Source organism: Desmodus rotundus, chromosome 9 (assembly GCF_022682495.2).
Source record: "Desmodus rotundus isolate HL8 chromosome 9, HLdesRot8A.1, whole genome shotgun sequence".
NCBI classification, from domain to species: Eukaryota; Metazoa; Chordata; class Mammalia; order Chiroptera; family Phyllostomidae; genus Desmodus; species Desmodus rotundus.
In genome coordinates, this window is record NC_071395.1 from 83715738 (window position 1) to 83735093 (window position 19356).

General features: G+C 52.9%; 1 protein-coding gene across 1 annotated transcript in view; it reads left to right on the plus strand.

The window, feature by feature from the left end:
- Positions 1–19356, plus strand: part of SDK2 (sidekick cell adhesion molecule 2) — a 244242-nt gene that overhangs the window by 166948 nt on the left and 57938 nt on the right. The window contains exons 10-18 of the mRNA XM_045182412.2: positions 238–354; positions 1931–2098; positions 3119–3221; positions 8957–9133; positions 9718–9854; positions 10461–10608; positions 14453–14593; positions 16341–16522; positions 16937–17052. Of these exons, the coding sequence (XP_045038347.2) occupies positions 238–354; positions 1931–2098; positions 3119–3221; positions 8957–9133; positions 9718–9854; positions 10461–10608; positions 14453–14593; positions 16341–16522; positions 16937–17052 (1289 nt within the window). The remainder of the gene's footprint in view (positions 1–237; positions 355–1930; positions 2099–3118; positions 3222–8956; positions 9134–9717; positions 9855–10460; positions 10609–14452; positions 14594–16340; positions 16523–16936; positions 17053–19356) is intronic.

The following is a 19356-nucleotide window of genomic DNA, read 5'->3' on the forward strand; positions in this document are numbered from 1 at the left end:
AACAAGGCCCAGCGGGAACTGGTGTCACCTGGGTCCCTCCACAGGGGGGGTGACATGGGGACCCCTGGGGGACCCCTGGGCTTCTTCCTGTTGCTGGAATCCCATCAAGGCACCTGCATCCTTCCCCACTGGGGACCCACCCAGCCGGAGCAGCAGAGACAGGCGAGAACCTGGCCCTCTGGCCCTGGCCGCTCCTCCCAGGGTGCAGCTAAGAGGCCCCGCTGTTTCCACCTGCAGGCATCGCCCCCAACATCACCAGGGGCCCCCTGGACAGCACAGTGATTGACGGCATGTCAGTGGTGCTGGCTTGTGAAACATCGGGGGCTCCCCGGCCGGCCATCACGTGGCAGAAGGGTAGGTGAGGCCAAGCCGCGGTGGAGGCCATGGGATGGTCCGGGGCAACCCTCAGCGCTCAGCGCTGGAGCTAGCCAGGGTGGGCTCCCAAGCACAGGTGTGAGGGTTGTGCCCTGCACAACTCAAGAGAGCGCCTGACACACACAGTGAGCACCACCTGCTGCCCCACCAGGCTCAAGGCGCAGCTCTGCGTCTTCTGAGACCTGTGACCTTGGCTGAGGTGTCCCCTCACTCTGAACCCCGGGGCCCCCATCTGTGAACAGGACAGCGTGCTGCAGGATGGCAGGGTAGACGGAAGTGCATGTGAAAGGCCCGCACGGTGCCGAGGAAGGGGCACGGCCTAACGAACAGCAGCTGTCTGCTGGTTAATATTACGAGGGCGGTTGGTGCCGGTGGGAGGGCCCCAGACACCTGAGCCAGCAAAGCGCAGCCATCTACTGGAGCCCACCCACCTCTGTGCCTTCTCTCCCCTCTGTGTCGCACACTCGCCTGCACAACTATCCCCATGTACACACACACAAACACACGTGTACACACACACAGTCAGTCCCTCAAGACTCTGTTCAGATGAACCTTCTCACCCTGCCCCCGAGCCCCAGGTCCTCCCCACGATCCCTCCCTGTTTTATTTCCCCACCTTCTAATCAACAAGATGACTGATTTTGCATATTGCCTATCTCCCCACAGAGGCAGGAGTTTCAGTTTTGCCCGCTGCTATCTCCCCAGGGCTTACAACAGAGTCTGGCACATAGTAGGTGCTCAATAAATGTTTGTGGAATGAATGTCAGCACATCCCGGTGTGTGCCTAGACAGAAATAAACACGCCCACTTACCATGCTCACTAGTTCAGTGAGCCTGCACATGTGTGCAAACAGACACACTCACCCACAGGCTCACACCTGCAGAGTTCCCTTGTACAGGCAGGTGGGGTTTTCTGTAAAATAGACTGTTACAAAAACCTGCACTCTCAGGCTCTCTCACACATGGCACGTTCCCTCTCTCTGTCTCTCTCCATCTGTCCCTCTCTCTCATTCTCCAGGTGCCAGGCCTCCCTAGGTCCCACTGCACAGGGAGGTCTGTCCTGGCCACAGCTGTCCCCTGTCCCTCTCCATCCAACCTCCACTCCTTGCTGCTCCCACCCCTCACTTCCCTCCACCCCCCTGAAGGTGACCCTCCAGAAGCATCCTCTGCAGGATGCCCGTCACCACCTTGTCAGAGCTGTCTGCCCCTCCCCCCACAGCCCAGGTGCCTGCTGCAACAGGAAACAGTGTCTGGCCATCTCTGGTGAAGGGCAGACAGTGTGGTGGGTGCGAGACAACAGGAGACCTGGGCTCCAGGCTGCCCGCTCTGTGACCAGGTGCCCTTGCGCCCGCCACCAATCAGAAACCTCAGCCCCCACCGCAGCCCTGTCACCGCCCCCATCCCAGCACTCCCAGCATTTCTAACCCCTGGAGGCTGCCTGCCACCACCCACCCCAGAGCAGGAGGTGTGAGGTGTGCGGTCCGGGTACAGGGCAACCTCAGAGTACGGGGTGGAGGGGCTACAGCCTGAGCCTACCCACTGCGTGCTGCCCACAGGGGAGCGCATCCTGGCCAGCGGCTCTGTTCAGCTGCCCCGCTTCACACTCCTGGAGTCGGGCAGCCTGCTTGTCAGCCCCACGCACATCTCCGACGCCGGGACCTACACCTGTTTGGCGACCAACTCTCGGGGGGTCGACGAAGCCTCGGCCGACCTGGTCGTGTGGGGTGAGTGTGCAGAGCAGGAGCATGTTACACATCTCTGTGTGAGAGTGTGCTGAGCACACTCGATCCCCCCACAGAACACACACTCACGCCACCAGCACCTCCACATCCCCCTGTCTGTCCAGCTAAGGGGCTTCTTACAAGAGGGACTCAGACAAATTAATTCAGAGGAGAGGGACCAGGGAGGCCAAGGTTCTGTGGCTGGTGCCGGGTGATCGAGGGGGCTCCTGCCCGTGCTTGGCCAAGTGGAGAGAACGTAGAGGTGACTATGGACAGCTGTCTTCGTATCCTTTAGGTCAGAAACCGGCAAACTTTTTCTGTAACGACCAGATGGTAAGTATCCAGGCTTGTGGGCCAGATAGTTGCAACCCCTCCACTAACCCCTCTGTTTCATCAAGAAAGCAGCTGTAGACGATATTGATCATGGGGCGTGGCTGTGTTCCGGTAACAGCGTGCTCACCCAGCCAGCACCGCCCCCCGCCCCCCGGCAGATTGACCCCCACACTGTCCTTTGTTGACCCCTGCTTTAAGGAAACGTCTCGAGTCCTTTCCAGCTCTCAGACTGCACCTGCTGGGACCCGCACCCAAGGCAGACATACATGTGGGCCTCCCGTCTAGGCTGGGGGGCAGCGGCCTACTGCTGGGCAATGCATTAGACCCAGGACCAGGCGAGCCTCTTTTTACCTGGGCTGGACCACCGATGTGCTGGGAATACGACCCTGATCCTCCTCAGGTTTCCGTCTTTTTAGCCCTCACGTGGATGTGTGGGAGCGAAATGAAATGAGCCCCCACTAGGCACATGGCTCCCAAGAATTCAGGTATCATGGAAGCACATTCTTTTTTACGTTCTGGGACATTCACTGTGGCCTACCTGTTCACCTGTTGGTCTGCCCCCCTCCCCCTGCCCACAAAGGCAGCCGCACAGGCTGGTTCACCCGCAGACACGTTCCCCCCAACCTGCTCCCGCCCTTAGTCTGGAACCCACGCCCCTTCTCACTGCGCCAACGCCCTGCTGTCTTTCAGCCCGGACCCGCATCACCAGGCCTCCCCAGGACCAGAGTGTCATCAAGGGTACGCAGGCCTCCATGGTGTGTGGCGTGGCCCACGACCCCCGAGTGACCATCAGGTACTCCCTCTGCTGTGGCCCCGGGGAGGCAAAGGGGAAGCGCAGCTGTAGGGGTAGCTGGCTGCTAGGCAGGTTTCTACACCAAGGAGCTAAGTATGGCCCGGGGGCCAAGGAACATCCTTAGGGGGACCATTCACAGGGCTGGTGCTGGGGTTTCGGGCCCACTGAGCAAATGCCTTGGGACAGAGCAAGCCTGAATCAAACAGGGCGGTGTCAGAGGCCAGAGGGAAAGGGAAGGGGTGTGGGCTGCTCTGGGGCAGAGTGGTGGCGGGCAGGCTCCCAACCTTAGAAGTGCTGGGGTGCAGGAGGGAGGAAGGAGGGAGAAAGAGTCATTGGGAGCTGCTGGCTCCCCCAGACCCTCTACTCACTAAGGGGACGGCAGAGAGGTCTCAGTGAACAGGTGCGGGAGAAGTGATAGGGCTGGGGCAGGAGAGGGCCCTGGGGCAGCCCTCAGAGAGGCACCTTGAGGGAAAAGGCCCCATACCGAGGCCTCCCCCACCATCCACCAGAGGAGCCGGGACCTCAGCAGCAAGCTGTGGAACCCGATGGAGAGGCCCCCTGGGACAGGCAGCCCAGGCCAGGAGCAGCCAAGAAAGGCTGGAAAGCCAGGACTCTCCAAAGCTCAGAATGAGGACACCTGGGGGACTAAAACCAGGAGAAAATTGACCTTTTGGGCTCTCCTTGGAGCTCCGGAATGCTAAGTAAAAACTTTAACTGCTTCCTTAGAAATAAATTTTCCCTCCATGTTGCTTATGAATTTTATGGGCAATACCACTGACAAACAACTGGCCTGGAAGTTGGGAGAGGCAGGGCAGATGCCACTTGGAGCAAGGGGCCCTCCACAGGAGACTACTTCGTCCTGGGGCGCCATCTGGTGGCCGCTGGGCATGTGACAGTCTACCGCCACACCACAGGGACCCTGGAAGCCACGGTTGGCCTAAGGGGTACTAGACGTTTAGACCGAAACCCGTTTATTCTCAGAGAATCCATGTCGAGCCCCAGCTTGAAAACCACTTCATCTAACATTCCACATCGACTCTTTCGGACCGTCACCATGTGGCGCCAGCACAACTGCAAAAAGGAGCCTTGAAACCACATAGATGTGACTAGAACATTGTCAACAGCTCACCCAGAATGTGCTTATTCCTGTGTTTATTAGATTTTTGTCTTAAAAACTAATATGCCAGCTCTAGAAACCAAGAGAACCCACACCACCCCCCACAGAATACTGCTGTGGGTCTCAGACCTGTAATAAATAGGAGCTATAATCTTAGCGCCCATTAATTGAAAAATTTTATGCCAAGAAGCTATAGTAATTCAGTAACACTAAAATAAATTGGTTTTTTTATGTATAAAAATGTTATCTACTGAAAATTGGAAGCCACTTGCACATTTTGTTTGTTCTGTACACAATTCTTTATGAACAAAGGGATTTGGGGACCGAAACAATATACGCACAGACTGCACTCCAGGACCCCAGTGACCAGAGGTCACTGCGCCCGTGCACTGGAGGGGCCTCGCCTTAGAGTGGAGCCGCCCACCCAGGACAGTCTTTTCTAGGTGGGAGCAGAGAAGAGAATTGGTCCCTCGTACTCCCAAAATTCAATGTGGCCAAGGCCACTCTCACCCCCCCCCACACATGCACACACCTATCTTCCTGGGACTTGGGGGGGGGGGCTTTCTGGCTGCCCTCCACCTTCTGAGGTGAGCCTTGGGGGCAGGGTAGGCCCTGGACTTCAGAATCTTTTAGAAGTCCCAAGGTGATTCTAATGTGTAACCAGAATTGAAAACTCGGTCCTGGACACACTGGGGTTCCCTGAGTGGACAGGCCAACAGGACCCGAACAGCCACGTCAGGCGAACATGCTGGCCACTTGTTCCTGCACTGTGCGTCCTCGAGACGCGGCAGGGTCCAGGGTGGCGCCCAGCAGGCAGCGGCTCACAGCGGGGGGAACTGCTGGACAGCTCTAGCTCTGGGCCCCATCTGAGCAATCTACTTCCGGCCACTATTAATATTAGTCAACATTCTATTGATGTTCTTCTTATTATACAGCTAATAGGTGCCCATTTTAGGAGGAAAGCAGCAAGTGCAGATAAGCCAAAGAAGTGGAGAGGGAGAGAGAGAATAAGGAAAGCACATTTGCCTGTTTCTCTCCATTGGAGACAGTAATGTTTCAATATTTAGATGCCATTTTGTAAAACTAGAAACACAATGTTCACGAATGTGCTTTTTCCCTTAAGGACCTGTTGTGAAACTCTTCCTCATCAATAAATATTTCTGCGTAAACTCAACTATATGATTATTCGGCCACCCATTTTGTGGATACCATATGATTGATGTTACCAATTCCCTCACGCTGGGTACTTGGGCCATTTCTAAATTCTTACTAATATTAGGAAATATCATTATGAATGTCCTTGTAACAAAATATCTGGGCACATCTTTGACTTCCTGAGGACCATCTGATATTATTTCAAGCGGAGGGGCTGCCTGGAAGCCACTCATCAGAAATGTTTCACCTGAAGAGAAATGAACTGACGGGGTTTTTAACACTCTACTATGGAAATTTTCAAACATACCCCAAAGTACAGGGAAATGTATCATCAACCCTCCTGTACCCGTCTCTCGGCCTCACGATTATCAGCATTTTGCTCATTGCGTTTCATGTGTCTCCCACACACATTTTTTACGGCTACAATATTTTACAATCAGATCTCAACATGTAATTTCACCCTTACGTAGGTCAATGTGCATTTCTTACTGAAATGGACTTTTCATTAAACATAACCACCATGTACCCCCGTCACACCTAACAGAGTAAACAGCAGTTCCCTGAGGTCTGTTAATACCAGTCTGCATTCCAGTCACCCTGCTTGAATCAAGGGTGTCTTCACAGTTGTCGGCTGAACACATTGTGTTTGGTTGGTGCATCTCCCTTGTTCCACACCACCCCCGCCCTTATTTATATCTTTGTCTTTATTTTGTTTTCACGCAACAGACTTGTTGGAGAAACCAAGTTCTACAAGACAGAGGTCTACAAACTTTTTTTGGGGGGGGCAAACTATTTTTTTGTATTGTTGTTCATGCAAACATTTTTTGTAAAGGACCAGAGAGTAAATATTTTAGGCTTTGAGGGTCATTGTCACAACTACTCTATATAATTACAGATTATTTTGGAAATGTGTTAGCCTAAGTTCAATGCAAATATACTCATTAACATTATGGAAACAAGTGGGCATGTCTGTGTTCCAATAAAACTATTTATACAAGCAGACAGCGGGCCGTAGGTTGCCAACCCCCCGTGGGCTGCCCCGCCTTCTGCATTTGGCTAGCTACTTTTCCGTGGTGCGGTTCAATTGTTCTCCTGTCCCCTATCTTCCGAATTACGAGTAACTGCCCATTCGATTCCAGTTGAGTTGTTTTGCCAGAAACATGCATCACAGGTGAGATGTGTCCTCCCTATGGCACCACATCTTGGGACCAAGAACGTCTGCTTGCCATGGGTGGTTTCTTAAGCAGAATTCACTCTCTGCAACTCGATATGCTTTTAAGCAAAATTCTGCCCATCCCCTCAATGCTGGCAAGGATGATTCTTTTCTAGAGATGAATTGAAGGTGATTGCTTTTGGCAACGTGTAAATATGTATAAAAAGCCTGAAAAGTTAACTCAGCGATTGATTGCACTGCTGAGAACCTGTCCTTGAGGAAGTGACCTAGAATGTGTGTAAGTGTCTTGCTGCAAGGCTGTTCATTACAGCATTAACTATAATGTCAGAAAACCAGGAGCTAACCTGGACCCCAGCTTTACGGGATCAATTACAGAGCATCCGTATTTGAAGCCGCTGACAGAAACCATGGGATGGAAATGCCTCGTTAACAAGTTTATGATATTATATTGGGTGGAGAAAGCAATGGATGGATGGATATATTGAAGTAAGAAACATCCAAACCTGTAGAGAATTCTTACGAGTTTAGTTGAGCCAAATTGACAATTGCCGGGAAGCAAAGTCTCAATGGATTGAGAAAATGCTCCGGAGATTCGCCGTTTCGCAGCTTATTTTATACATTAGAATCAAAGGAGGAAGTTTAAGGAGGGTCACATGAAATCCATTGGTGGTAGATTAAGGGGGTGCGAGAAGGCAAAGTGGGGAAACCTCTGGGATTGGGTAAAAAGTGGAACAAAGGGACACAGGCTTCTGTTACATTGGTGGGCGGGGTGATTAACAATTAGCGCGTACAGCTCGGGGAGGCAGTGCGCAGCCCGCAGGAAAGCAATGAGGGGTCTGTGGTCTCCTGCTCTGGTGAGCTGGCCGTGCCCTGAGGGGTCTGGGAAAGAAAATCACTCTGGCATTTCAAAGGTGTATGTCACCTGAGATGCAAAAAGATAACAGACTGGCTCACTTAAGGTAAAGATCGACCTCTGTCAGGGAAGCTACAGGCCCAGGACGAAACTCCTCCCCCTGACCTGCTCTTCATTAGGACTGTTTCTGTCCAGACCGTCCTGTGTGGTTACTCTCCATCCCTGAGTGTGTGAGGCCGCCCGCCGTGCCGGCCTGCCCTGAGCTCATCAGGTGTGCATGGGGCCTGGTTTCGGTCCACAGATAGATCGCTGCATCCGGAAACAATAACAGCTAACCTATTCTAAATATTTGGTACGAACTCTCACAGTCCTTACAGCAGCCCTGTGAGGCGGGTGGTGTTATTTTCCTCCTAGGACAGATGAGGAAACTGAGGCACGGCGTGGTTAATAAACATGCCCAGGACCACAGTGCTGGTGAATGGACTCAGGGGGTGCTGAGTCCAGAGCAGAGCAGCAGCCCATGGGGGAGGCCAGAAGGGTCTAGAAGATGTACACACAAATGTTAATCATGGTCTCCCGTTATGGGAAAACTTTTCAGTTCTCCTTTTTCCTTTGTTGTTTTCTGTACTTGCTACTTTTCTAATTTTTAAATAGGTTAAAAATATTACAGCCTCATTCTCCTTAGCAGTCTTACCTTCTCTTAACCCAGAGAGTTCTAGGACCCTGTGGCTCGGGCCTACCACCCTGTCACCCAGGAGAGTAGGTGATGGGTTATTTGCAAAGCATCTCAGTCCCCACCCCATTCCCTCCCCTGGCGCTGGGCACCCTGATCGACCTTGGATGCGGGGGAGACCTGGCACCCATGTGTGTTAAGGGCAATGAGGGTTGTATTTCCTGCAGAACAATTCCAGAGAAGATGTCTCTTATTGTCAGACACAGGCACATGTGTAATTCCTCAAGTCCCCCCTTCCTACGGACTGAGCGGAGCTAAAGAGATTTTTTTGGTCACGAAAGTCATTTTGTCACAGTGATGCATCGATCTAATGATTCTCCTCATAAAACTAATTCCAGAATGTGGTCTATGCGGAAGCTTGCATTCTTTTTCCAGCTGTCATCTGTTAACCTTTTGGGAAGAATACCTTTTTGCCAGATCTTTTGTACAGGCTGCCAGGCAATGGCTTCCGGCTAAAAACATAAAGGCTTTGACCTAGACCTGAACTGAAGGTGTAAATGAGCGGTAAAGACACGGTGTTAACTCTCCCCCGACACACACCCACCCAGCAGGGATGACGGACAGCACCCCGCCCAGTGCCCTTGCTGAGACTGGCCTCAGACTGCCTCCTACCCACCCTCGAAACTCTCTCCTGCAGAGCAGCCTGGGCAGAGAGCACCCCTCCTTCCCTACCTCTCTTTACTTACTGGTTCTTCTTACTCAGGTACGTCTGGGAGAAGGACGGGGCCACCCTGGGCACGGAGAACAACCCCCGCATCCGCCTGGACAAAAACGGCTCCCTGCACATCTCACAGACGTGGTCGGGGGACATCGGCACGTACACCTGCCGGGTAGTGTCAGCCGGGGGCAACGACTCTCGCAGTGCACACCTGCGAGTCAGGTAAGAGCCACCTGCCCAGGCCCTGAGCAAACAGGTGCAGGCAGCAATGAGAAGCCACATTTTGGCAGGCCACCAGGTGACCTGGGACCACACACCTTCTCTCACGGCACGCCCACGCATCCTTCCAGGTTGGGGCCCCTGCAAGAGCAGGGGAGTCTGGGTATGGCTTTGGACAGGTGGGCTCCAATGCCAGAGAGAAAGATCTGCAAGTAGATGGCCCAAAGGCCAGTTTTCTGTTTTGTTTTAAAATTTTTAAAGACTTAATTCATTTATTCTTTAGAGAAGGGGAGGTTATTTATTTTTTAGAGAGAGAAGGGAAGGAGAAAGAGAGGGAGAGAAACATCAATGTGTGGTTGCCTCTCACACACCCCCAACTGGGGAGCTGGCCCACAACCCAGGCATGTGCCCTAGACTGGGAATCAAACCAGCAACCCTTTGATTCGAAGGCTGGCGCTCAATCCACTGAGCCACACCAGCCAGGGCCCTGAGGGCAAGTTTTATGGCTGAGCACCAGGTATCCTGGAGGTTCAGTCCCAGTCCTGTCTGAGACTTCACCTGGGGCCCACCACATGTCTCTCCCCCAGGCAACTGCCTCATGCCCCCGAGCACCCAGTGGCAACTCTCAGCACCTCAGAGAGGCGGGCCATCAACCTGACGTGGGCCAAGCCCTTCGACGGCAACAGCCCCCTGCTCCGCTACGTCCTGGAGATGTCAGAGAACAGTAAGGCTCAGCTCCACCGCGGCCGGCAGGGCGGGGCATGTGGGGCCGCATGAGCCAGCTGGATTCCAGCACCCCACTTCCTACTACTCTGCTTTTGAGCTGCCCCCTCCCTCTGGAAGCCTCAGCTTCCTCAGCTATCAGAGGATGAATCTGCCCCCTGGGGTCGCTGTGACAGCTGTGACAAGACACCCGGGAGGTGCAGCACTCGGGCTGGGCCTGCCACACCAGCAGCCTCTAGACCGTGGGGATTCTTTTCCTTTTTATCCTCCAAGTCCCCGGGCTATGAACTCCAAAATTAGCAGGCAACATTTGAACATTTTTATATACAGTTTGCGTAGAGCTCATCGATTTGAAGGGGGAAAAAGGTGGAAGGACCAATGCTTCTCAGTTCCCATGAGCTCTGCTGACCCCCGGCACCCTCCATACCCACCCCACCCCCCCACACACACAGGCTAAGGGGACCTAAAACATGACGTGACTGGCCTCCGCTGGACCAAGGTGATGGCCTGTGCTAGCCACAAATGAGGGTGGACCCCTGCTGGGAACCAGGAGTGAGAAGCATGGTCCCCAGGATGCCCACCTTGCCTCCACCCTCCATCCCTGTAGACGCCCCCTGGACCGTGCTCCTGGCCAGCGTGGACCCCGAGGCTACCTCAGTGATGGTCAAGGGCTTGGTTCCCGCGCGCTCCTACCAGTTCCGTCTCTGTGCCGTCAACGACGTGGGGAAAGGACAATTCAGCAAAGACACGGAGAGGTGAGAGAGAGGTCTCAGTGACTCTGGCTGAGGGAGGGGCCGAGAGGGGCTGCCTGTTGCCAAATCCAATATGGCAGAGTGGGGCTAGGCTGCCCAGCAGGGCCTGGCTGGTTGTCTTGGAGCTCTCCAGGCCTCAGGCTCTGCATCTACAGGATGGGGGAACAACACTCCCTCCTGCCTCATAGGCATGTGGTAAGGATGAAATGAGGCCTTAGCAGAGAGAGAAGCAGAGAGAAGCGCTGTGAGCAGGCTAGGAGCGCGAGCACCAACCAAATTTAGCTGTCCCACCAGCTGCGAGCTAGGCGAGTTCAAAGACTCACATGCTCTGCCTGGCATGCCCTCAGGCTGCTGGAGGGAGGTGGGGTCTGCTCCCATCCCCCTAGCCAGCGCCTTGCATGATGCCAGCCCTATTAGGCTTTCCACACAGCTTTCTTATAACGATGGGAATTGAATAAAAACAGCAGGTCATCCATTTTAAAACATCACACAGCCAAACCCACTTATGTAGGAGGCGCATTCCAGCCACCTCCACCCCGAGGAGCGGCCACCTCTAATGAGAATGAGACATCAAGAGGTCAGAATGACAACAGGGATTGCATGTGCCAAAACCGTGCGCTTTGCTCTGTACTTTTTATGTTTGGTTTTATTTTTTTCAGATTTATTGATGTGTAATTGACATACACCATTGTGTAAGTTTAAGGTGTACAGCCTGTTGATTTGATACAGTCATATGTTGCAAAATGACACCACCCATAGTTAGCTAACACCTCCATCCCATTACCTATTACCCTTTCTTTTTATGGTGAGAACATTTCGTATCCACTCTCTGAGCAACTTTCGAGCACACAGTATTATTAGCTGTAATCCCCACGTGCCCATGAGATGACCCGAACTTGTTAATCTTACAACTGGAAGTTTGCACCCCCTGACTGATATCTCCCCATTTACCCCCCTCCCCAGCCCTTGCTAACCACCAGTCTACTCTCTGTTTCTCTGACTTCAGCTTTTTTAGATTCCACGTGTGTGTGCCACATCTTTATTCATTCATTCTTTGATGGACACTTAGGTTGTTTCCATGTCTTAGCTATTATGAATAATGTTTCAATGAATACGGGGGTGCGGATATCTCTTCAGGATTCTGTTTTCATTTCCTTCGGATGGATATATATCCAGAAGTGAGGTGGCGGGCTCATATGGTAGCTCTATTTTTAATGTTTTGAAGAAACTCCATACTGTTTTTCATAGTCACTGAATCAATTTGCATTCCCACCAGCAGTGCACAAGGGTTCCCTTTTCTCCACGTCCTCGCCCACAGCATCTCTTGTCTCTTTGATGATAGTCATTTCAACACGTGTGAAGTAACATCGCATTGAGGTTTTGATTTGCATTTCCCAATAATTGGTCGTGTTGAGCACCTTTTCATGTACCTGTTGGCCATCTGCGTGTCTTCTTATTCAGTTCCTCTGCCCATTTTTTAATGGTGGTTTTTTGTTCCTGTTGTTGCTGCTGTTTTTTTGGCTATTGAGTTGTGTGCGTTCTGTGTGTGTTTTGGATACTAACCCCTTATCTGATACAGGGTTTGCAACACTTTGTCTCGTCCCATAGGCGGCCCTTTCCATGTCGTTGCCGGCCCCCTTTGCTGTGCAGAAGCTTTTTAGTTCGACGTCCTCCCACTTGTTATTTTTGCTCTTGCTGCCTGTGCTTTTGCTGTCACATGCAGGGAGTCACTGCCAAAACCAATGGCAGGGAGACTTCTCCCTGTGTTTTCTCCTAGGCCTTCTATGGTTTCCGCTGCTATGTTTGGTCTTTAACCCATTTCAAGTTCATTTTTTCGAGTGGTGTAAGATAGGGGTCCACTTTCACTCTCTTGCATGTGGTTATTCAGTGTTCCCACCACTATTTACTGAAGAGACAATACTTACCCCACTGAGAAGAATTAATATTGTTAAAAATGTCCATGTTAAAGCCATCTATAAGTTCAGTGCAAGCCCTATCAAAATTCCAATGGCATTTTTCACAGAAACAGGAAAAAACCCCTAAAATTTGTATGGAGCCACAAAGACCCCACATAGTCAAAGCAACCCCGAGAAAGAACAAAGCTGGGGGCACCATGCGTCCTGACCTCAAGCTGCACCACAGAATGGGAGTGACCCACACGGGATGATGTAGGCATAACAACAGACACAGAGGCCACTGGGAAAGAATCGAGGGCCCAGGCATAAACCTTGTTTATCAGTAAACTAATACTGAAAGGGAGACAAGGCACTCTTGGGTGTGTACGCGGGCCTCTGGCTTCCGTCGGTCGCTGTGGTTTTGCCACAGTTCCCACGAGCTGTCTCTGGATTTCACTAGGGGGATGCCCCAGGGGCCGCGGCACTCCAGCCGGAGAGAAGAGTGGCAGACGGCAGCCTAGCATGGAGCGCAGTTACAGGAGAACTTTCTCGTTCCCTGTTGGCTGAGCACCTGCTGTGCTCTAGTGGCCACGTTTGGGCCACTAGAGACGGTGCAGGGACCGACGTGGACATGGCCCCGGTCCTGCGGAGCTGCAGAATCCCGATAAGAAAGGGGGCGGGTGAAAGTAAAACTCACAGACACAGACGACAGTGTGGTGACTACCAGAGGGAAGGGTGGGGGAGGAAGAAGAGGGTGAAGGGGGATCAATGGTGACGGAAGGAGACTTGACTTTGGGTGGTGAACACACAATACAACATACACATGATCTATTGTAGAACTCTGTACCTGAAACCTATATAATTTTATTAACCAATGTCACCCCAATAAATTCAATAATAAAGTAACAACTATATGCAAAGCATTACATAGGGATGCAAGTTAATAGTATACGGTCTCTACTTTCCCTTCCAATCTAGAGGAGGTAGCCATGAAAACAATTAGCCTGGACAAACAGAATAAAATACTACCTATTAGACTGAAAAAAAGGAAGGGGAGAAAAGGCCTCAGAATGCAGGGGAAACCACCCGTAACTTCTCCGGTTCTTTGGGCTCCACCGATCCATCTTCCTAATGAATGTGCACGCGAGTGGCCCTGAGTCACCAAGAAGGAAGTGAAGTCACCCTCACGGCGGGCTTCCCTGTGCCGTATGTTCTGGAAAGCTGTCCGTCAGAAAGCAGAGTCATAAAAACATGAGAAAGGGAAAGACATCCATCAAAAATAATTAACTTGTGTTTTTAGTGCATGCATGTCAGTTACATGACAAACACACTGAGGGAGAACACTGTGTCCCCCGGCAATGCCCGAGAAGAGATGCAAGCCCTCAGCTTCAGGAAGCCAGCGGACGGCTGGCTGTCACCCACATACCATGTCACCCCCAGCTGCCCCCCCTCGGGCCCCAGCCTGGGCTCAGCTTAGGAGAAGGGGCGCGTAAAGGAAGCCCAGTAAAGGACGCCACCAACTGGCAACTGGGAAGCGAGGATTTAACACTCCTGCTTCCAGAACACTTGAATACTTGTGACAGATGTCATCAGCCCCGGCAGCTGCTTCTTTGACAAATGGGAAACTGAGGCCCACATCCCTCAACCACACAGAAAATACACGCTTCTGGTGCTTTACCTTGTTTTCAAAAGACTCACACCTACATTGCATCATGTGTGCCCCAACCAGACTTACAAAACAGGCACGTGGAGCCTCATTGTATTTCTTCAGCAGATAAGGAAACAAGCTCAGGAAGGGTAAGTGACGTGCCCAAAAGTACACAGCAATTGTGCAGTCACCCAAAAACAGAGCAGGGCAGGGCTCAGCCCCCTGGCATCCCACGACACTCCTGTGTTTGCCCTCGGAACTAAGAGTGGACAAACCCACCCACCCTGGGTGTTCTCCTCTCCAGGGTCTCCCTTCCCGAAGAGCCCCCAACTGCCCCGCCGCAGAATGTCATCGCCAGCGGCCGGACTAACCAGTCCATCATGATCCAGTGGCAGCCACCTCCTGAGAACCACCAGAACGGCCTCCTCAAGGGCTACATCATCAGGTCAGTGTTTGTGGGAGGGGAGGCAGGGGAGACAGGAGAACAGCCTGGGGCGAACAACAGGTGGGGGGGGGTATTAGGAGTGGATGGGAAAACAGCAAATGCATGGTTCCTTCTCCATCTAACAAGGATCCAGCAATAAAAAATGCCTACCGTATGGTAGGAAGGATTGAGGTTAGACATCTAGAAGAACTTCCAGTAGTGAGAGCCTTGGAAACCAAGGGGAACAGTTAAGAGACCAGATACAATATAATCTCCTAAAGGCTGGGGGGTGGGCAAGGCTGATGCCAGGGCTGCTGCAAAGAAATGGGGCTACGGGGAGGCAGTTAACTATCAGGAAGGGCATCCACCTGGGAGCCAAGAATAGCCCACGTCAGGCCAGATTTCCCTGGGGACGGACCACAGATGGGCCACCCACTGGGCCGAGAGCTGTCACGAAGCGGAAGTCCTCTCTTAGGTCCTCACCGCACAACAGGGCCCAGGTCTGTAGACTGTTATGTTTACGTTTGACTGAGGGGACTTGGCTGGTAACCTTAAAGAGAGTTGTTACGTGTCACTAAAAGCCAGCGCTCATCAGTTAACATTAGCCTGTTCTTGGACGTTGCTGAGAAGGCCCATCAATACTGCGAGTTCTGGCTGGCTGTGAAGCACCAGGCGAGCTCGCCTGTCCCTTTCCCACGCGTGGACCCTCTCAGGATTAGGATTCCCAAAATTCGGAAGAAAGTCTTGTTGGTTTGGCTGCTCCATTAGCGGCTCACCTGGGGAGGGTTTCTGGCGAACCTGGAGGGCAGTGGTCCCACAGTGGGTCCCTGGACCGGCAGCAGCAGCAGCAGCACTTTGAGAATGTGACAGAAACGCAGCTTCGCAGGCCCCACCCCCGACTGGGATGGGGAGCTGGGGGCAGGCCCAGCCATCTGTGTTTCAACAAGCCCTCCAGGTGTTGCTGGGGACCACCAAGGCTTTGAGAGGCCCTGCTACAGGGCAAAGGGCTACCTTAAAATCACTGGGGGCCGCTAGTTTTCCATTCCTTAGAATCTAAGGTGAGTTTGCGTTGTGAGCTCCCCAGCCCCCCAAATTTGCCTGTATAGATTTCACTTCTTCGTCACCATGTGTTCTGTTTGCCAGTGGCAGGTGGACTTGGCTAGAGTAGGTAGCCTCAGGTTTTTTTCTCTCTACCTAAGTGAGTGATCATTCAAAGGGTGAGCCTGACTAATGTGGTTGGAGCATTGTCCTATATGCTGAAAAGTCCCAGGTTGGGTTCCTGGTCAGGGCACATGCCTGGCTTGCAGGTTCAGTCCCCCACTGGGGCACAGGCGAGAGGCAAATGGTTGATGTTTCTGCCTCTCTCCCTCTCTCGGTTCCCCTCTCTCTAAAATCGATAAGCACATCCTCAGTTGAGGATGAAGAAAGGGAGAGAGAGAGAGAGCCAACCAGCCACTGTATTAGAGGGAGAAAGAAAATGAGCCCAACCTTTGGAGACAGCTCTCCCATCAGTGACCCCTCAAAGCTGACCCCTCCTCCCCCATCAAGAAAGGATAGCCCAGACACTGTGGCTGTTTAAATTAATTAAAAATAAATACAGTTCCTCAGTGGCACTAGTCACATTCAAGCATTCAGCAGCCACTGTCGCTAGTGGCTCCCGTATAGGACAGCACGGATTTGGAACATTTCCACCATCACAGACTGTTTCCCCGGCACGAGGCATGCATGCTGACGCTGATCCGCTGGCGTCCCGGCTTCCTCCCCTCAGGTACTGCCTGGCCGGGCTGCCTGTCGGGTACCAGTTCAAGAACATCACGGATGCTGATGTCAACAACCTGCTGCTGGAGGACCTCATCATCTGGACCAACTACGAGATCGAGGTGGCCGCCTACAACAGCGCCGGGCTGGGTGTCTACAGCGGCAAAGTCACCGAGTGGACACTGCAGGGAGGTGGGTGTGCCCAGCTACCCCGTGGGGTGGGGAGCCTGCGGAGAAGAGGAAGAGGTTGGAGGGGAGCGTGATGAAGGCAGAGGCTTCAGGGGTACAGGGACCTTCTGCGAACGTTCACATTAACTGGATGGTAAAACAGCTTACATTAAGCATTGGCCCCAAACGCCACCCCAGGCATTGTCATATCCATGACTTTCCTTTATCAGCCCCCAATGAGATGGGTCGGACAAGTTTTATTCATGCAAACCAACCAAGAGGAAGAGGGCATCTGGCGTCTACCCAGCCAGGGAAGAGAGGACAGACGATGGGGGCCAAGCAGGGTCTGCAGACCCACCCCCGTGTTTTCTCTACCTCACTGGGCAAGACAGACTGACTGGGCCCCTCCACCCCACCCCACCCTCTGCTCTCCTCCAGTCCCCACGGTCCCTCCGGGCAACGTGCATGCCGAAGCCACCAATTCCACGACCATCCGATTCACCTGGAATGCCCCCAGCCCCCAGTTCATCAACGGCATCAACCAAGGCTACAAGGTACGTGAGGCCTGTCCTTGTCCCAAGAGGAAGCTGAGAGACGCGAGAGGGCAGCCACAGGGGAGGGACGCGGCAGCAGGCGGTCCCCCCTCTGTCTCTGAAATCACTGGTTCAAGCCAGACACTCGTGATCAAGGCAAAGGGCACGAGGACTCTCTCCAAGGACAGGTACAGACCACGGGGGGCACAGACACTACCGAGGCTGCGACCCAGGGCAGGGGCACTGGCTTATAAACAAAACTGGGTTTGTTTCACGCATAAAAATCCAGAACCCACATCGTACCACCACGCTGTGGCTCTTACAGGTGTCCTGCTGGGTCACGTGTCCTTGGGCTGGACTTGACCCCACCCTGCGTGAAGGGCACAGGACTAGGACTCTCACAGACTTGGGTTGAAATCCCAGGTCTTCCTCTTGCTGGCTCCCCGGACAAGTGCTGTAATCTCTCAGAGCTTCCTTCAATAAGTATTTCAATATTTATTGAGCCCGACGTTATTTACTGTTCTAGCTGCTGGGGAACGAAAATAAACTCTGTTCCCTCTCTTGCCAGCAAAGAAGATAATAGTGTGTATCCCTTAGGGCTGTGTGAGGACTAAATGAGATAATATTTGTGATCTGTTGAGCACAATGACAAACACGTAACAAGTGCTCTGAAAATGACTGTGGTAATAGCATAACAGAAATGTATTCATTTGCTCGGGCTGTCGGAACAAAGTATCACAGACTGCAGAATGACAGAAACCGTTTTCTCACAGTTCTGGAGGCGGGAAGTCTAAGATCAAGGTGTCGGCAGGGTTGGTTTCTTCTGAGGCCTCTGTCTCGGTTTGTACACGGCCGTCTTCTCCCTGTGTCCTCCTGCAGTTGTCCCTCTGTGCGTGTCTGTGTGTCCAAATCTCTTCTTAGGACAGCAGTCAGACTGGAGTAGGGCCCACCCTAACCACCTCACGTTAACTTAATTGCCTCCGTAAAGACTGTCTCCAGATACAGTCTCATTCTGAGGGCCTGGGGGTCAGGACTTCGATGTACCCGTGTAGGGAGAAATGACTCAGCCCGTGGCCAACAGTAGAGGCAGCAGCCGTGAGAGCAGTGCCCGCAGCACCAATAGCAGCAGGGGTGACGGTGATGGTGGCGGCAGTATGTTTGCTGTCATTGTAACTGTGCTAAAAGCCAGGACTGCTCAACCATCCCCCCTAGAACCCAGAGCCGAACCCCACTCCTGGCCCCTCCTCTCACCTCCCGAGGAGCAAGGAGCATGGTCTACACCACATTTACAGCGGGACCCCCGCAGCCTGGGGCAAGCAGGAGGGGAGGCAGAGCACCTGAGGAGCATGCGGCAGGAAGCCAGCTGGGACCGGGACCAGGCCAGGACCGGGGGTAACTGCAGGCTCTGGCTTTGAGCCCAGGGATCTGGTGATCACAGACACTTTGGGAAGGTTCCCGTACCCGCTCTGTGCCGTGTCTGCACATGTGCAACAACCGAGATTATTTCTAGGACTAGCAGCTTCGGCCATTATGACTGCAAGTTGGGGGTGGCTGGGCAGGAAGGGACTGAGATTAAATCACAAAAAGATGGCCTGCAAGCTGAGGGTTAGGGGTTCTCTCGGCCGTCTCTGGGCCTGCTCTTGTTACTCAGGGTTAGTGTTGATTCACTCCATTAGGTCCTTGGTCTCAGATTCTAAGCAGACAAAGAGGGAGTGGGCCAGAGCTGGACACGCCCAGGTCACAGCCCTCACATCCCAGGCCGGTGGGGCACCAAGGCAGAGTGGGCTGTCCTGGGGCAGGTGGCGTGGCTGAGTGTTGGCAGCCTGACCGGCTGCAAAGCCTGTTAATTGGGACTCTGGGGGAAGCAGGGAGAAAAGGGGAAGGCCCAACTCATGCTGAGGAGTGAGCAGGGAACAATTAGCTTCTGCTGCCAATTCTAAGTTTTCTCCCACATATGGGAGGGCTGGGCTGCAAGCTTCTAAGACAAAGGTCTCCTGGAGGGCGGAGAAGGACAGCCAAATTGTCAGGACAGTTAGGGCAATGACCCATTATGACCCAGAAGAAGAGGAGGCTGCAGATGCCCACCCAAGCCTGGTCAGTGCCCAGCACCCAAGAGCCGCTCAATCCAAGTCAGCGGGAGTGAACTGCCCAGATACCTTGAGCGCAGAACCAGCAGAAAAGTAAGAAGAGCTCGCACTTACGGGGCGCTTTCTACATGCCACGCGGGATGCGAGGGCTACACTCGCCTTCTTCTCCCACGCCAGCTGCAGAAGAGCCCCGAGAAGTGTTACTGTCATCACCCCATCTTACAGAAGAAGAAACCGA